Genomic DNA, 15,014 nt, shown 5'->3' with positions numbered 1-15,014 from the left:
AAAAGAGCTAACATACATTCCTGCACGTTCCCAGAGTCGGTGTGCAAGAAGATAGTTGGGTCTGGCTCCCTGCGGTGCAGACAGATACCTGGCTGCAGTATCAAAGGCTGTTCTCGTAGATTTAATGCAGCTGATCAGATCTATTAAAAGTTACTGTGAATGTTAAACCCTGACAGTTGACCTTTGTTTCCAGTGATCTATGATTTGAGAATAATAGAGCAGCATGCGGATCCCAGTGGCCTGACAGCGGTGCTTAAAATACAAACACATACTGAGAAGGTCCAGAGTGGTACATAAAAACTGAAGTGATAGAACAGAGTGAAATCAGCACTGATAGCCAGGAAGAGAGGAGATAAAAAAAAAAAGTTTCTGGTAACTTTTTTTTTCCTGTTCTGATAGCGAGCGGGCTGGATGGTGGTATCAGGGAACAAGGGCGGCGCTGACGTGAAGCACCCCAGGTGTCAACAGCAGGAGAGAGACGGGGAGACAGAGGACCCCTGGTGTGTGGAGGCTGAGAGCGAGCGTGTCTGTCCAAAAATATTTGAATATATGCATATGAGTGTACAAATAAATGCACGAGTGCACAAGTGTGTACGAGTGTGCCAGTGAACACGTCCGTGTATGTGTTTGGCCTTCCATCTGTTCCCCGGCAAAGGCCCAGTGAATTATTCAGCAGGTCATTAGCCACACTTATCATGAGTGGGCCGCCCCAGTCGATTAATCAGCCGTCAGCGGCCCCACTCAACCCACAAACAGGAGCCCAGGGCAGCGTGTGTGTGTGTGTGTGTGTGTGTGTGTGTTCTGGGCAGAGACTGAATTATTTAAAGGCTTTAACCTACAATGGATAAGTGCAGTAAACACTGTGATTCCAGTAATCTCTGCTATTTTAGGTAAAACAAGTGTAAGAATGAGTAAGGAAGTGTCAGCAGCGTGTGTGTGTGTGTGTGTGTGTGTGTGTGTAAAAATACCTCAGTGTGGACTCATGTGAGGGAGGAGAGTGTCAGCGTACACCCCAGGAGAGCTTTGATCTCCCCTTTCACCCTCGTTTCATGCAACCATGTGCATGTGAATGTTCAAAATGTTATTCACTGGCCGTACACGCTGACACATTTGCATGTTCACACTACTTTCAAATCAACTCTAATAAAGTCTGTGGTGTCTGACAGTTTCCTGAGCTGTGATTGGATGATGATGGCTGGCGTGGGAGGGACATTAACTTGATGACATCAGTGATTAATGAGGGGGGCAACCGGGACCTAAGGGCCTCCAAAGTATGAGAATAGTAGGATGTCAATGTTTTTCATGAGTGTTTACAATTGAGTGCACACCGGGATATTGCACTTGCATGTAAGTACACCTGCAAGTGTACGCATCAGACATGTACAGGGAGTCTGAAAGCCGAGGGCAAAGGAGGTGAAAATAGATTTATTTTGTAAGTGTACGTGTTACAAAATGTGTGGATAAATGTACATTCATAAGTAAGTGTGTGGGTATATGTATTTTCACAAATAAATATCTAGTTTACGACTGAACTGTAATGCAGCCCATATCTTAAAATCTAGGGCGGCATCGTGGGATATATCTTGTCGACGGTCTTTATATGAATTCTGGATACCACTTAATGAAAAGCACATATATAGTGTGTCGTATTTTTACATATACTTTATTATAGAAATGGATTTAGGAATAGGTCAAGTTATAAAAACCTATATGGTATATTCAAAGTAAGAAAAACGCAAAATACATTTTGTCAAGCTTTATTTTCACTATAAGAGGAACTGTTATAGCATCACAGTTGATTGTTGAGGTGTGTGTAGGTGTGTAACACCCACCAGACACGCTCTAGTTTATAACTAGTTAAGAGCGTCTATAACACACCTTTAGATGTGGTCTTCAAAGAAAGCGCAACCAAATTCTGTGTGTTATTGTGAAAAAAAAGGTTATGTTTTGGAAATACAGAGTACTAATACCAAAATAATACCAACCAATATATCAGCAGGGCCAATGTTGGCTTGGTTCTTGGAGGGAGATATAGTAAAGTCGTATAATGAAAGCTTTATAAAGTGCATTTCAAATGTGCTTTAAGCCTTATTTTTTAATTCAAGTATGTTTGTAAGTAAGTCAAATTTTTATTGTAATCCTAAATTAGGGCTGCAATTAATGATTATTTCATTGTCAATTAATCTGCAGATCATTTCCTGTTTGGATCCATAAAAAATAAGAAAATGGCGATGAAAAAAAAAGTTTGTCTGTTTCTCAAAGCTCAAGGCGACATCCTCAAATGTCTTGTTTTGTCCACAACCTTAAGATGTTGAGTTTACTATGATAGAAGATCACAGAAACCAGAAAATCTGAGATGCTGAAATATGAAATTGTCATTAAAAAAAAGGCTCAAAAAAAGTCTGTCGTCAGCTTATAACATTTATCTAAGTGACATATACAGTGTCCGATTTTTCCAAAAAACAACAGCAGGTTATAAAAGAGCTGATTAGTTTGCTGCAGGATCACTGGTGAGCTTGTTTCAGGTGCATCACAGAAGGTGAATTTGTGTGAATCTCTGTTTGCACTCAAGTACTCTTTTTTTAAAGGCATGATGCAGAAGATGAAAAGGGAGGAAAATGGCCCTCACTCTCTCAGTTGTGTTTGTGTTCGACATGCTTACCCTCCTCCTAAGAAGTACATTAACAACACTTCAACATCAACAAAACTCATCTGTACATGAACTCTCACATGCATGCGGAGTCTGCTGCGAGGAATGCAAACAACTGCACCATGTATATCCCAACGTCTAACACACACACATTCTGACCGAACCATGCAGACTAAATCACCGGCTTGTACAATGACACTGTTTAGCTCTGGATAGTGTCAGCAAATATTTGCAGACTGGCTGTCATAACAGGGGCATGGCTGAGAAATGGATGGGAGAAATCCAGCAGGTCTCCACTAGTAAATAAATCAGCAGGGATACTTCACCCCCTGACCAGCCTGCAGTTTTTATCTGGGAGATCCCGGCTTCTTTCATACAGGGGTCTCGTAAATTCAGCCCCCCTGGGTAAGTGGAAAGTGGCCGTGTTTTGGCAGGAGATGTCAGTGTAGAATGTCAGCTATGGCTTGTACTGGTGTCACTGGGAGGCTTACTGGTTAGTGGGAGATGCTGAGCAGTGATAGAGTCATTACAACAAGATAATAAACACAGAGCATGTCTACATGCGTGGTAGGTAGAATTAGTAAGGTTAGGAGACAGCGGGCTGATAAAGAGCAGTAAACTGAGGAGATAAGAGAATAAATATAGGAGCAAAGCCAGTGAATGATTTGGAGAGTAGGCTAGTTTAATCAAAATACATCCAAATAATTTGGCACACTGGCAATGAGGACTGAGAATGGAGGAAATTCAGCAATCTGGGTAGAAGAAAGGCTTGAATGTGAGCATGTGTGTGTGTATGTGTTTGAGATGCAGTAACTGATTCTGGGAGAATTGGTGGCTCAAAGATGGTAAATTGTTGAGTTCCATTCCCAGGTCATGATATACTGATGTTTTAGAAATCAGACTCAACAATCAAGTATCTTATTGCAGTCTCTCATCACAGACTAGAGTTTCTAAAACCTGAAAACAGATCCAAGGGGAGGCGAGAAGTCTAGTTTTCTCTCACTCTACTTGAGCTGCATTATGCTTAAAGGAAAATTCAAGACAAGTGATATTCTATATTTTGTCTATAAATCCGGTGTCAAAACCAAAACCAACAACTGATCCAGTTTACTTCCACTTTTTTTGCTCTGTGCTCTTCTGAGATGCTAGCTTATCTACAACAACTGTTAGCTACCTAATTACAACTAAGAGCTAATATTAGCGAAGCACTAGCTAAACAGCTAGCTAATCAACTTCAACCAGTAACTAACTAGTATGCTAGCATTTTGGTAACATTAGACAATTTAAAGGACTGGTGTGCAGAATTTAGTGGCATCTAGCAGTGAAAGAGCAGATTTCAAACAACTTACCAAGCCTATAGGAGAAACTACAGTGGCGGGCAAACTTGCACAAAACATGGAGGCTGTATTAAGAGCCAGTGTTTGGTTTGTCCATTCTGGGCTACTGTAGAAACGTGTGTGTGCAACATGGCAAACTCACAGGACCCACGCCCTCTGTAAATATAAATTGCTCATTCTAGGGTAAGAAAAACACTATTCTTATCTTGTTTCTTTTAACCATCTTCAAAATCTGGTTTTCTTTTCAACAAACACAAGCCGAGCAAATACAGGATACCTAGATACAAGAGAGGAGAAAGCCGACTGAGGTTCTGCCTGGTACCAAGCTTGCTCAACTATTGGAAGGAAGACTAGGAGGAGCTGATTAATAAGTATACTGTGCATGGTATTACCTCAAGTGTCTTGCATCTGTAACTACAACAATAAATATACTTCATATTAATCCATTGCTCAAAATATTCTTTAAAAAGAAGTGTCTATAGAAGATTTAAGTCTTCTGTGGGAACCAATGAGCTCAGAGCCACAGACAGGGTTGGGAATTCAAAAAATTATTGGAAAAAATAGGCCAGTGCACTGCTCGTATTGGTGTTTTTATGGAATTTTTTGACAATAACATATATAGACTATTGCCAGCCTTACGCTTTAACTAATAATAAAATAATTATTAGTTCCAGTCCTCCAGCGTGTTAATGTGTGAACATCGTCAGAGCGACTTTTATTTCCTCTTAAACAGGGGCCAGGTTAAAGTTTGCCGTCTGTGCCTGGGCTGTATACGCTGCATCAAGAGGCTCCCCTAGGCAGCGAGCAAGCTGTTAGTCTATGTTCTCCAGCTCTCAAGACATCCTCTCTTCCTACTGAGTGTGCTCAGCGGACAGGAGCCAGTCTAATCCCCCTGATATGAGGAGCGCCCTGAGACCTGACAAAGCATTCCTCAGATAAAGACACGCGATCACAGAGATGCCGTGGAATTCCCACAGTTGGGGGTAGGCAGACTGACTGAGTGTGTTTGTGAGAGACTGAGAGAAATGGAGAAATGTTTTCTTCAGTACATGAGAACCTTGACTTGACATCACCCCCATGGAGACTTCTTTCTTTCTCCCCCTTCTCCCATCCCTCTCTCATTCTCTACCACCTTCCTCTCCCCCCTCCGCCGTTTGTGAACGTCTGTCTCAGAATCACAACGCTCCAAATGCAAACCAGACCGGTGACCATCTTCTCTCACCTGAGCCTGTCTGCGGCTTCAGTACCCGCCTCTGCTTTTGAAGGCCTGACTGTTCACCCCTGCACCTCCAGGCGTAATGCAAATTACACAGCTTTTATCCAAGAAAAAGAGGGATACCGCTTCGAACGTTAGACAGGAAGAGACGAACAGCAGGAGAGATGACAAAGAAAGTCGTTAAAAATCTGTGACGCGGCGAAAAGAAACAGCTTCCTGCCAGCATCGTCTCTTCATCCCAGACACGACTCCTGTTTTCCTCGAGACAGGTTCTTTGTGAGGCAGTTTGCTCAGGATGAGGACCTACATCGACAGCTAAAAGAGAGAACAATGGGAGTAAAGGGGAAAGAGTCGGAGACTAAGATTCCCCGGTTCAAAAGGGTTTCTGATGCAGACTGTTTTTCAAGATCCACCAAAGCCTCCTCTGAGGATACCAAGGAGAGACGTCTTCAAGGTCTGACTTTGAAAAGTCCCCTGCAGTTATGTTGGGATAAATGGTATGAAACTGTCAACTGTGAAGCCTGAGAATCACAAGCATATACACACCATATGGGCTCTTGAGAGTCTGATGAAGCCGTCAGGTCTGCAGCCGTGTCAGCACCCGAGGACTTTTAGCCCAGATTTTTCCCCCCACAATCACCAATGTGCAGAACAGAACGTGTCAATTTTGACAGCAAATTCTGATTTATTTTTAGACGCAGTTTTGTGATCTGAACTGCTTTTCTGGTTTTAGTTGACTAAATATCATAAGATTTTAGTCAACTAAATTTACAGTAGAGTAAAAATGTAGTGCATCATTTAAACGTTTCTCTAAAATTTCCAGAATAATTATATAATCCTGGAGGAAACATCTATTTACCTTTTATTAACATCAAATATATTACATTTCTCCTCCTCTCTCCCAACATATGTCTACATTAAATATACTACATGTCTTACAATGTGCGTTCTTCTTTTTGTTACCATGAAACTTTATACTTATTATCTTTAGCGTGTCAGTTGATCTTTTAATTTACAATCTAAAATTTGTATCTCTGGCTCATTCATCTCTCTAATCAGTACACGCCAGTGGTAGTTTCTTTTTGCTTGTATTGTATTTCCAGTTTAGCAAAAGCAGACCTGCTCTGGTTTGCTGATAACATAATATTAGCTTCAAAAACAAAAACATTTTGCAGTTTGGGGATGACTCATGTGCAAATGTTGATTCAAGTTCATTCTGTTTTTACCACAGATTGATGCTCCACACAGTTTAGAAAAGGTCTTTTGGACATCAAAGGTGAAATTAACCCACACGTCTGGTCTGGTCTTCTCCTTCTCCCAAACTGCACAGTGTATGAAACATGCATCAAGTGCATGATAACTGACTCTTACCTGTATACATCTTACCTCCCTCCACACAAAGAGATTGAATCTCTTCCCAATTAATCCCTCCCTGACGTTTTCGTCTTGTTTTTATTTGTTGATATAAAGTGTTAATAAATTTGATCTTACTTAGTTTCTTGTTTAGTTATCGTCAACAGTGAAAAAATTTGAAAACCAATAAATCATTAGTCAACAAATAGAGCAGAATTATTTTCTATAAATAGTATGTTAGCATATGTGTACGTCAAGTCCTGACCTGTCAAATGAGCTGAATTTCAGTGATGAGTCTCTGGACACATCGCCCACGCTTCCTATGAACGCTGGTGGCAGCAGACTTGGATCCACCATGATATCATCGGTTGGAGGGCTCACAAGGCTGCGCAGGATATCCTTCACATTCTTGCCCTTTGAGTCAGCGGGCTGAGAAGGTCTGACCTCAGATGACAGCGTAGACAAGGCCTCTGAGATGGCGTCTGGACCGTGAGTCACCCCAGAAGATGACAGGTCTGCCTCGCTCGCGGCGGCTGAGGTGTGGTCATCACCAATACCAGAATCATACCGCCGGAGAGAGACACCGTTCTCTACTTCTAGTCCGCCAGAAATGGCACCGCTATCTATGGAGACACAAATAACAATAGAAAGAAATATGAGCACTAAAGCAGTTTAATATTTAAACTTTCTCAAATCTCTGCCTTTGTTTCTTATTCTATAGTTTAAAGGAATACTTTGGATTACTTCAATGGTGGATTGTGTGACGTAATTACTGATAGTCAGAGTATTATGTGCAGTAAACGTTGGTCAATATGCCTCCAGTTTGGAGAAGGAGCAGAAGTATCAACATGGAAACTAAGCACTGTACAAAATCCAATCTAAAGAATAAAAATCAATGTAATTTATTTTTACAACTTTAACGTCGCCAGAGAACCTTTTCTGACAGGAAGCTGCTGTTATAAAAGCTAAATATTGCACACTCTCACTCAACCAGACTCCATTGGGAAACCCTCACAGAATAGTTTGTTAGTGTTATTGAGTGACCTCAGTGGTCCAAAGGGTTAGTTTGGATTCACACAAGTCACACAATAACACAAACAAACATATTGAGGCAGCGGTAGACCAGCAACCCCCGTATTGTGCAAGATAAAATCACCAATTTCACCAATTAGGTCTAGTTGGAGTGGAGAGAGTGATATTTGGGTTTCCTATCAGAATAGGCTGTCTAATGGCACGGTAAAGTGGTGAAAATATTTGAAATATAGTGTACATTTAAACTGATATTGCTTTTTTTCAGTGGCTAAAATATATTTTGCTGCTTTTCCTGTCTCCTCTCTGCTTGCAAAACTGGGCGCGTGCCGACCTCCATCTATGACAATGACGACTATGAATAAGTACATCATACAAATCCACTTCAAAGAATCCAAACTATCCTTTAAATACTGTTTACTGCAATACTGTACAGAGTATGAACACAGTATGAACTTGCAATGTAGATAAGTGTTTCAGATGATTCTTTTCTTTAGAGCTGTTGTGTACCTGTGCTCCTGGCAGACTGCGATCGTTGAGGGTGTTTCTTGTCATTGTGGGGCTCCAGGATGTCGCGGTACTTGGACACCATCAGGACTGAGATGAAGTAGACAACAGCAAGAGCCAGAAACTGAGCCTGCTTACTGTCCTCCTGAAACAAACAACATACACTAAACGGACTGTACGTGTGTCTGTGTGTGTCTTCTTCAGAAAGTAGAGATAATCGAGTTATGCACGTTACGTGAATGTGTTTTTCGTACAACTCACAATATCTCTGAAGACGACAGCCCTGAGGCGGTTAATGTCCATGTCCTGGAGAAGCCGGTCCAGGTCTCTGACTGGAGACATTCCACCTGTCACTGCGTCAACAGGACTCTGCATGCATGCATGAAAATCAAACCATTACTACATGTAAATGTATTATTGCCTCCAAGTGCAGTGCAAGCAGCAGGATGTGTACTTTTACACCAGCTGGGATGTTTATTAATCCATGTGCACTTCATGGAACGGGGTAAGGTTTCACAGTTTAGGGAAGCCATCCCTTCTGGGATCATGTCCTTAACATAATGGCTTTTCTATGGAGCCACTGCATTATAAATGAGCTTTAACACCCGGTTCAGGGAAGAACAACATGGCTTTACTGGAAGCCACTGTATCAAATCAAAGGGGCAATGACAAAAGGCCTCGTCTAGTGTCACAAATAGCAACCAGTGTGGTAATATAATAAGATATGAGCTAATACAATAACACTTGGCTGTGGGTGGTGAGCAGGACAGAGGACACTGAGCCTTCTGGTTTACTATTGAGCACGGGAAAAGGGCAAAGGAGGATGAATTTTCAAGTGCAAACCTCAAAGTGTGCAAGAGTAGGTTACTGAGATTAACTATTTTAATTTGTATCTATGTGTAAATAACTGTGAACAACGTTAAAGGATCAGTATGCAGGATTTAGTGGCATCTAGTGGTGAGCTTGCAAACAGGTCCTTTCACCATCCCCTTCGAAGTGTGTCTGAGAATCTATGGTGGCCGCAAAACACGCATTAAAAGCAAAACATCACAATTATCATGGCCAAAAGAATATACTATAGTGATATCATTACAGTATCTATACCAAATCTGAAAAAAGGGTACAAGTCAAACTAATTTTTTATTTTGATTATTGTGCATTTTGCTTCATTTTTGTTAAATGAATTGCACTCAAAAGTCAAACTTCAAAGGGACTTCAAAGTTCCCATAAACGGCTAGCGGAGTGTTTATTGCTTTCATGTTTCCTGTAAAACAATAAATAGAGAGAGACTTGTTGCAGACACTGACTGGCCTTTACAGCAGCCAACAGAGCTGTGTGATTTCAAGAAAAAGACTATTAAAACACTTGAAAATGTCTAGAAAAAAACTTTTGTTGTTTTTGTTGGGAAAGATACTGACATATAGATGAAATATAGTGCAACACACATGTGATGAAAACACGTAAACATCAATTCATGGTAACTTTAAGAGCACTGCATTATTTACAAGACATTACATTCTGTATATTATTAACAAGGTATCAATAATATTTTTTTTAAAATATCACAGTTAGCACCAATGCTACTGTATCGCAACAAGATGGCAGCCTCCATGGAGGAGGACCCATCACCTGAGATATAAATGGCCAATTCCAAGGTAACCAAAACACAACAATTCTTATTTTCAGGTGATTATACACAATGAGAACATCTTATTTAATATTATATTTTATTTCTGCCAAATTCTGCCAATATTCCCCTGTTACAAATCTTACATACAGGACCTTTTAAATAGCAGAGGAAGTGTAGAAAACGTGTAAGATACTGATGTGAGGAGGTGGTATGGGTACTTGCCTGCGCAGATGCAGACTTGGATGTTCCAATCATAGTGCTGGGCATGGCTGTATAGCTGCGTGCTGAGCCCTCTGAGCCATGCTTAAACTGGGCTTGCTGACACTCCAGACAGTTTCTCACTGCCATAGCACACACTAGGGAGGGATGGAGAAAGACATATTATATGTAATCATATAAATAAAGTCATTTTTAGAGCATTATGCTGAAGTTTAGGAAAGAAAACGAACAAAAAAATAGAAAAAAATCAGTTAAAAAAAACAGCTCATGAACTAAGAAACCCACAACAGGAGCAGCTGAGAGAGACAAAAACAAAGGAGAAAAAGTGGGGCCATGACAAGGTCAGTGCTCTGGCCAAGTCCTGGCAGCATCGTTCACTCTTCCCTGCTCCACCTCTCCTCCCAAGGTCACAGTGCAAGGGTGTGCTCTTGAATCACATCGCCCATAACAAATGACACTTGCACGGTGCACACATGCTGAGTAGGCAGAAAGATACGTCCTTTGTTGCAAAAAAAAAATCTTGTGGTCCGACAACTTCAGGCGGGTTAAAAACTGGCACACTTTACGGTTCGTAATCTAATGTGTGTAGCTCCTCTGTCGGAGACCCTCCCAACCCCCACTGCTCTGTACTTGACAACTGACAAATGTTAACTCTGAGCCATTTAGATTACGAAGGAGGGAATTATTCCGTCTGGAAATGGGCTCGCTTTTTCCATTAGGACTACTCTTTCATACGACCATTTATAAAAAAGAGAGGGGGGAGGGAGGGGTGGAGATGCTAAAACCTTGTTACAGTCTTACAAAATCAGATTAGGTGCCAGCAATGGGGAGCGCATACCTCATCAAATATTCATTTCATAACGGCTGCTTGCTAAAACAGGGCCTGTAGTACGGTGGCATCGCTTTCCTGCAAAACGCCAACAACAGCAGCAGCGGTAGTTGGATAATATCTGAGTGGTGGAGTGCTCTTTGTGAAACAAGTTTGCTTTTTGAAAGCCTTTTTGTTTGTAATGAGAATCTAAAAGCAAAAACTGATATCTGTATATGCATCATTACATATACAGAACAAAGAATGAGGAAATTATTTAAATCAGTGTAGAAAGTATGGCACTACTTCCATGCTGAGTGAGTACTGTGTTGATCTGAGTTTTCTGAAAAGGTGCACCACATAAAATGAATAATGTAAGAATTTCAATATCTTTTATTCAGCTGGAGCGCACACTTGCCTTTTGATGCTGTCAGAGGAAACTATAATAGCCTGGAACAGAAGGCTGAAAAAGGCCTCGGGCTACACTGCAGTACAGTACAGCCAAGGCCATTATGTAGAACTCACTATATCATGATAGCAGCCATTTTAGAGTGTTGCCGTGCAGTGGGGTTATAATAACAAGATAAGAGGGAGCTGATACGAGCAGAGTGAAAGAGGCGAGGGAATGAGAGCAGCGGCTGGAGATGGAGAGGAAGACGGCAGAAAAGAAAGAGAATACAGAAGGGAGGGTCAAAAAGGCTACAGGGAGCCATGACTGAGGCTAATGCAAGAGGCTACTGCCGGCTGATATGAGGTGGATCGATGAACAGGGGAGGGCAGAGGGCTTGGTAAAAAAAAAACGAGGAGATAAAAGGGAGGGGACGCAGATGAGCAGAAAGAGAGCTCTGCAATTATTTTAGGGTTCAAGAAATGTAAAAAAAAATGGACATACAAGGAAAAGAATGTATGAGACAAAAAGCAAATTAGTGGTTTTAGGAATAATGAGTCTGATTGGGAAAAGTGTGCGTACCAAGGCGAAGGCACTGTCGGAGGATGCCTCCTGATGACATGTTTTTCTCTGCTTCTATCTCAGTGAAGTTGAGCGAGCTGGCAAAGATGAGAACATCCACGAGGTTGACGAGGCGCTGTAAGAAAGTGACCGAAGCCTCCACTGCCAAGCCTTGAGACGGTTCGATGTTCTCCAGTTCATGCTGGTGGTAGAGAGAGAGGAAGATTTACACAGTGCATATGGATCGTAAGTAATCTTAGCTGTAAACAATAACACCTCTTATTTTTGTAAACGAACTATTTAGTCAGGGTTGATTTTATAAGTTAACAACTATATACCAACTAAAAGAATTTTGCTTTGATAAAAAAATACATAAAAAGAAAAACAGATATAATAATTTAGATACAGATAGATATATAATTTGCCAAAAACTGACATTATATTCAAAATCACGTTACAACTTTACACTAAGTTGCCATTAGTGTTTTCGCAATAATGAAATTTGTAAATTTGATACAATACCTAATATCAATATTCTATCAATTTTATTTTATTTTTACACTATTTTCAATACCACAGGGAAAATCTGACATTGAGGGTATGATTTAATTATAATTTAGAATGAATAATATTATATTTTTATTAAAGGATCAACATAACAAGGCTTTATTATGATAAATCTAGCCCTGTGTTTTTTTCTTTTTAAATCCTGCATTTCAAAAAAAAAATAAATTATCTTATTAACTAATTTTAGGAATTAAGTAAAGTTAATGGTACTGTGTACTGTGTGCACAATAGCATCTATGTTAATTTACTCAGTCAGAAGAGGCAGGGTCTATGTGGGCCATAGCCTTTAAATTATTCAGAGTTGATAGGTATCAATAAGAAGTTATGGATAAGAAGGAAAGTTTCCAAAAAAATATGGACATTATACAAGATTCAAACCAGCAACACTGGAACAGAGCTACCAATTAGCAAGCATCAATATTGGGAAAAAATGTGAATGTGTGAATGTATTACCATAATAATTTTTGTTACTTGCTCACTTAAATAACCTGCCAATAAAGATTTAAGTGCAAAAAAGGATATATACCAATAAATGTGAGAAATATGGTTTTAAAAAACCAAAAAAAAAACAAAAACAAAAAAAAAAAAAAACACCACGATAACAGAGCATTTTGTTACATCCAGTTTGAAATTTGGTCACAAATCACACGGAACTGAATGCAATTTAATTATAGTAGGACTGAACATAAAGCTGTCTCTTAGACAGGCGAGTAAAGTCATTGACAGAAGCCAAGAATCACACAATCACTGAGATCAGACAACACAAAAACAAACTAACAATGTTAGGAGGCAGCTAACTGTAGTCTAATGTGATTGGGAAAGGTCAATGTGGATGGATAACTTCCTGGGATTGGAGCCATCAACTATATACACAGGCACAGTACACACACATAAGATCCTTCTCACACACACACACACACACACACACACACACACACACACACACACACACACACATCAGGAGACTCACAGAGGAGGAGGTGGCAGCAGAGAGCAGAGGTAAAATGCCTCCACAAGCCATGATGAGGTTGTCCACCACCTGGGAGATGAGGTGGATACTGTTGTGGACAAACACAACGTTCTCACTGCTGTTCACAAAGTCCAGGATTGTCTTTGTGGAGTGACTGTGAGGCAGAATACAAAGAGAATGCTTCATAAGTACAGGATAACAAGTAGAATAAAACCTTTTAGAAACAGGAGGACAGTATTTTGGCAAACATAAAGTGAGAGCATGTTTATGGTGAGTAATTATATTATTAAAATAAGAAATTACACAGAATTGCCTACAGATCAGACTGTTCATACGTCTACCTAGTCACTATCAACTGCCAAAATTCAAAAGAAAAAATATCCTACATATCATACGCAAGTGTCCTCCATGGGGCATTCATTTCAAAGCATCCAGAGACTTTTAGATTAGTTTTAGACTTTTTTTTAGTTAAATGTTACCTCAAGTATTGTGTCGTGAACAGATTGTGGCCAATACAGACATTTCTTGTCTTTCTTCTCTTTTAATTAGTAAATATGCAAAGAGAAATTCCTCTTTTTGAAATATGGCAAATAAGTTAAAGGGACAGTCCAGATTATGTGAAATAAGGTTGTGTTAGGTACTTCTTTATAGTCAGTGTATCACTCACAGCAGATATGCCCCCAGTTTGGAGAGTTGAATGTACTGCTATGGAAAAAGTCTGCAACAACATATTTTTTAGCACCAACAAAAAGGCACCACCTAAAATAAAAAAAAAATCAAGTGTATGCTATATTTTGAATATTTTACAATGCTTCACCTTTGCCATCAGACAGTGTTTTTCCAATGGGAAACCGCCGTTATAAAAGCCACATATTGCTTTCTCCAAAGCAACCAGACTCCATAAGTAAAATCAGTAATTTTACCACAGGAGTTGACAATCTACTGCCGCCTCGACCCTATAGTTTGTTTGTGCCTTCTGTGATTTAAAGGGTTAGCTTGGATTCACTGAAGTCACATAACATAACACAAACAAACTAAACAACTGTGGCAGTGGTAGATGAGCAACTCCCATGTTCTACAAGCAAAAGAGCAAATTTTGCTGCTGTTTCCCATTGGAAAATACTGCCTGACAGCTAGGTAAAGCAGTGAAAATATCTTTAATATAATATACTATTGAACTGATACTGATTTTTCATGTGGCTGAAACACATTTTGCTCCTGTTCACAGCAGTTGCTTCGCTTCCAACACCAGTACTTGTGCTTTACAGTAAGAAATTCACTATTGATAGTACCTCATTGAAACCCACTTTGAATAATTTGAACTATCCCTTTAAGAACTTTCTATACACACAGAAAAATCCACTGCAAAGATTTGTGAAAGGTTCATGCAGCACTCTTCTGTCTGCTCCTCAAAGGAACAAAAAGCCAATAAAATCTTTATTCTGTTAATCAATTAACAAAATGATTGCTAGCCAAAGCACTAGTTAAGTGAGAGTCAGCGGATTGTTACTCTACCTCCTCCACATCTGGACATCTGTCTCGATAGAGAAGAGCAGGTCAGTGAGAAGGCGTTGGTGCATGTGGGACCAGCGGAACTCTGGGATACGAAACATGGTGGAACGAGGGGCCGAACTGCTGCCCTCTCTCTGCTGGCCTGAAGACCCTCCTGCTGCTGCTGCTGGCTGGGCTTGGCTTGTTTCCTACAGAGAGACACCAAATTTAGCTTTAACATAAGGGATTACAACTTAAACTGAAAGTGATCAAGTTTCAGGAACATAA

General features: G+C 40.2%; 1 protein-coding gene across 2 annotated transcripts in view; it reads right to left on the bottom strand.

Annotated features, from left to right (window-relative positions):
• Positions 1–15,014, bottom strand: part of lrba (LPS-responsive vesicle trafficking, beach and anchor containing) — a 272,740-nt gene that overhangs the window by 181,139 nt on the left and 76,587 nt on the right. For both annotated transcript variants that reach the window (XM_084715125.1, XM_084715126.1), the window contains exons 23-29: positions 14,751–14,935; positions 13,236–13,389; positions 11,720–11,900; positions 9,945–10,078; positions 8,354–8,461; positions 8,096–8,237; positions 6,822–7,179 (exon numbers count right to left, since the gene is read on the bottom strand). In XM_084715125.1, coding sequence (XP_084571251.1) covers positions 6,822–7,179; positions 8,096–8,237; positions 8,354–8,461; positions 9,945–10,078; positions 11,720–11,900; positions 13,236–13,389; positions 14,751–14,935 — 1,262 coding nt within the window. The remainder of the gene's footprint in view (positions 1–6,821; positions 7,180–8,095; positions 8,238–8,353; positions 8,462–9,944; positions 10,079–11,719; positions 11,901–13,235; positions 13,390–14,750; positions 14,936–15,014) is intronic.

This window comes from Lutjanus erythropterus, chromosome 3 (genome assembly GCF_056507025.1).
Source record: "Lutjanus erythropterus isolate fLutEry1 chromosome 3, fLutEry1.hap2, whole genome shotgun sequence".
Taxonomy (NCBI): domain Eukaryota; kingdom Metazoa; phylum Chordata; class Actinopteri; order Lutjaniformes; family Lutjanidae; genus Lutjanus; species Lutjanus erythropterus.
Note: the sequence above shows the minus strand (reverse complement) of the source record. Positions and strands in the feature narration are given on the sequence as shown.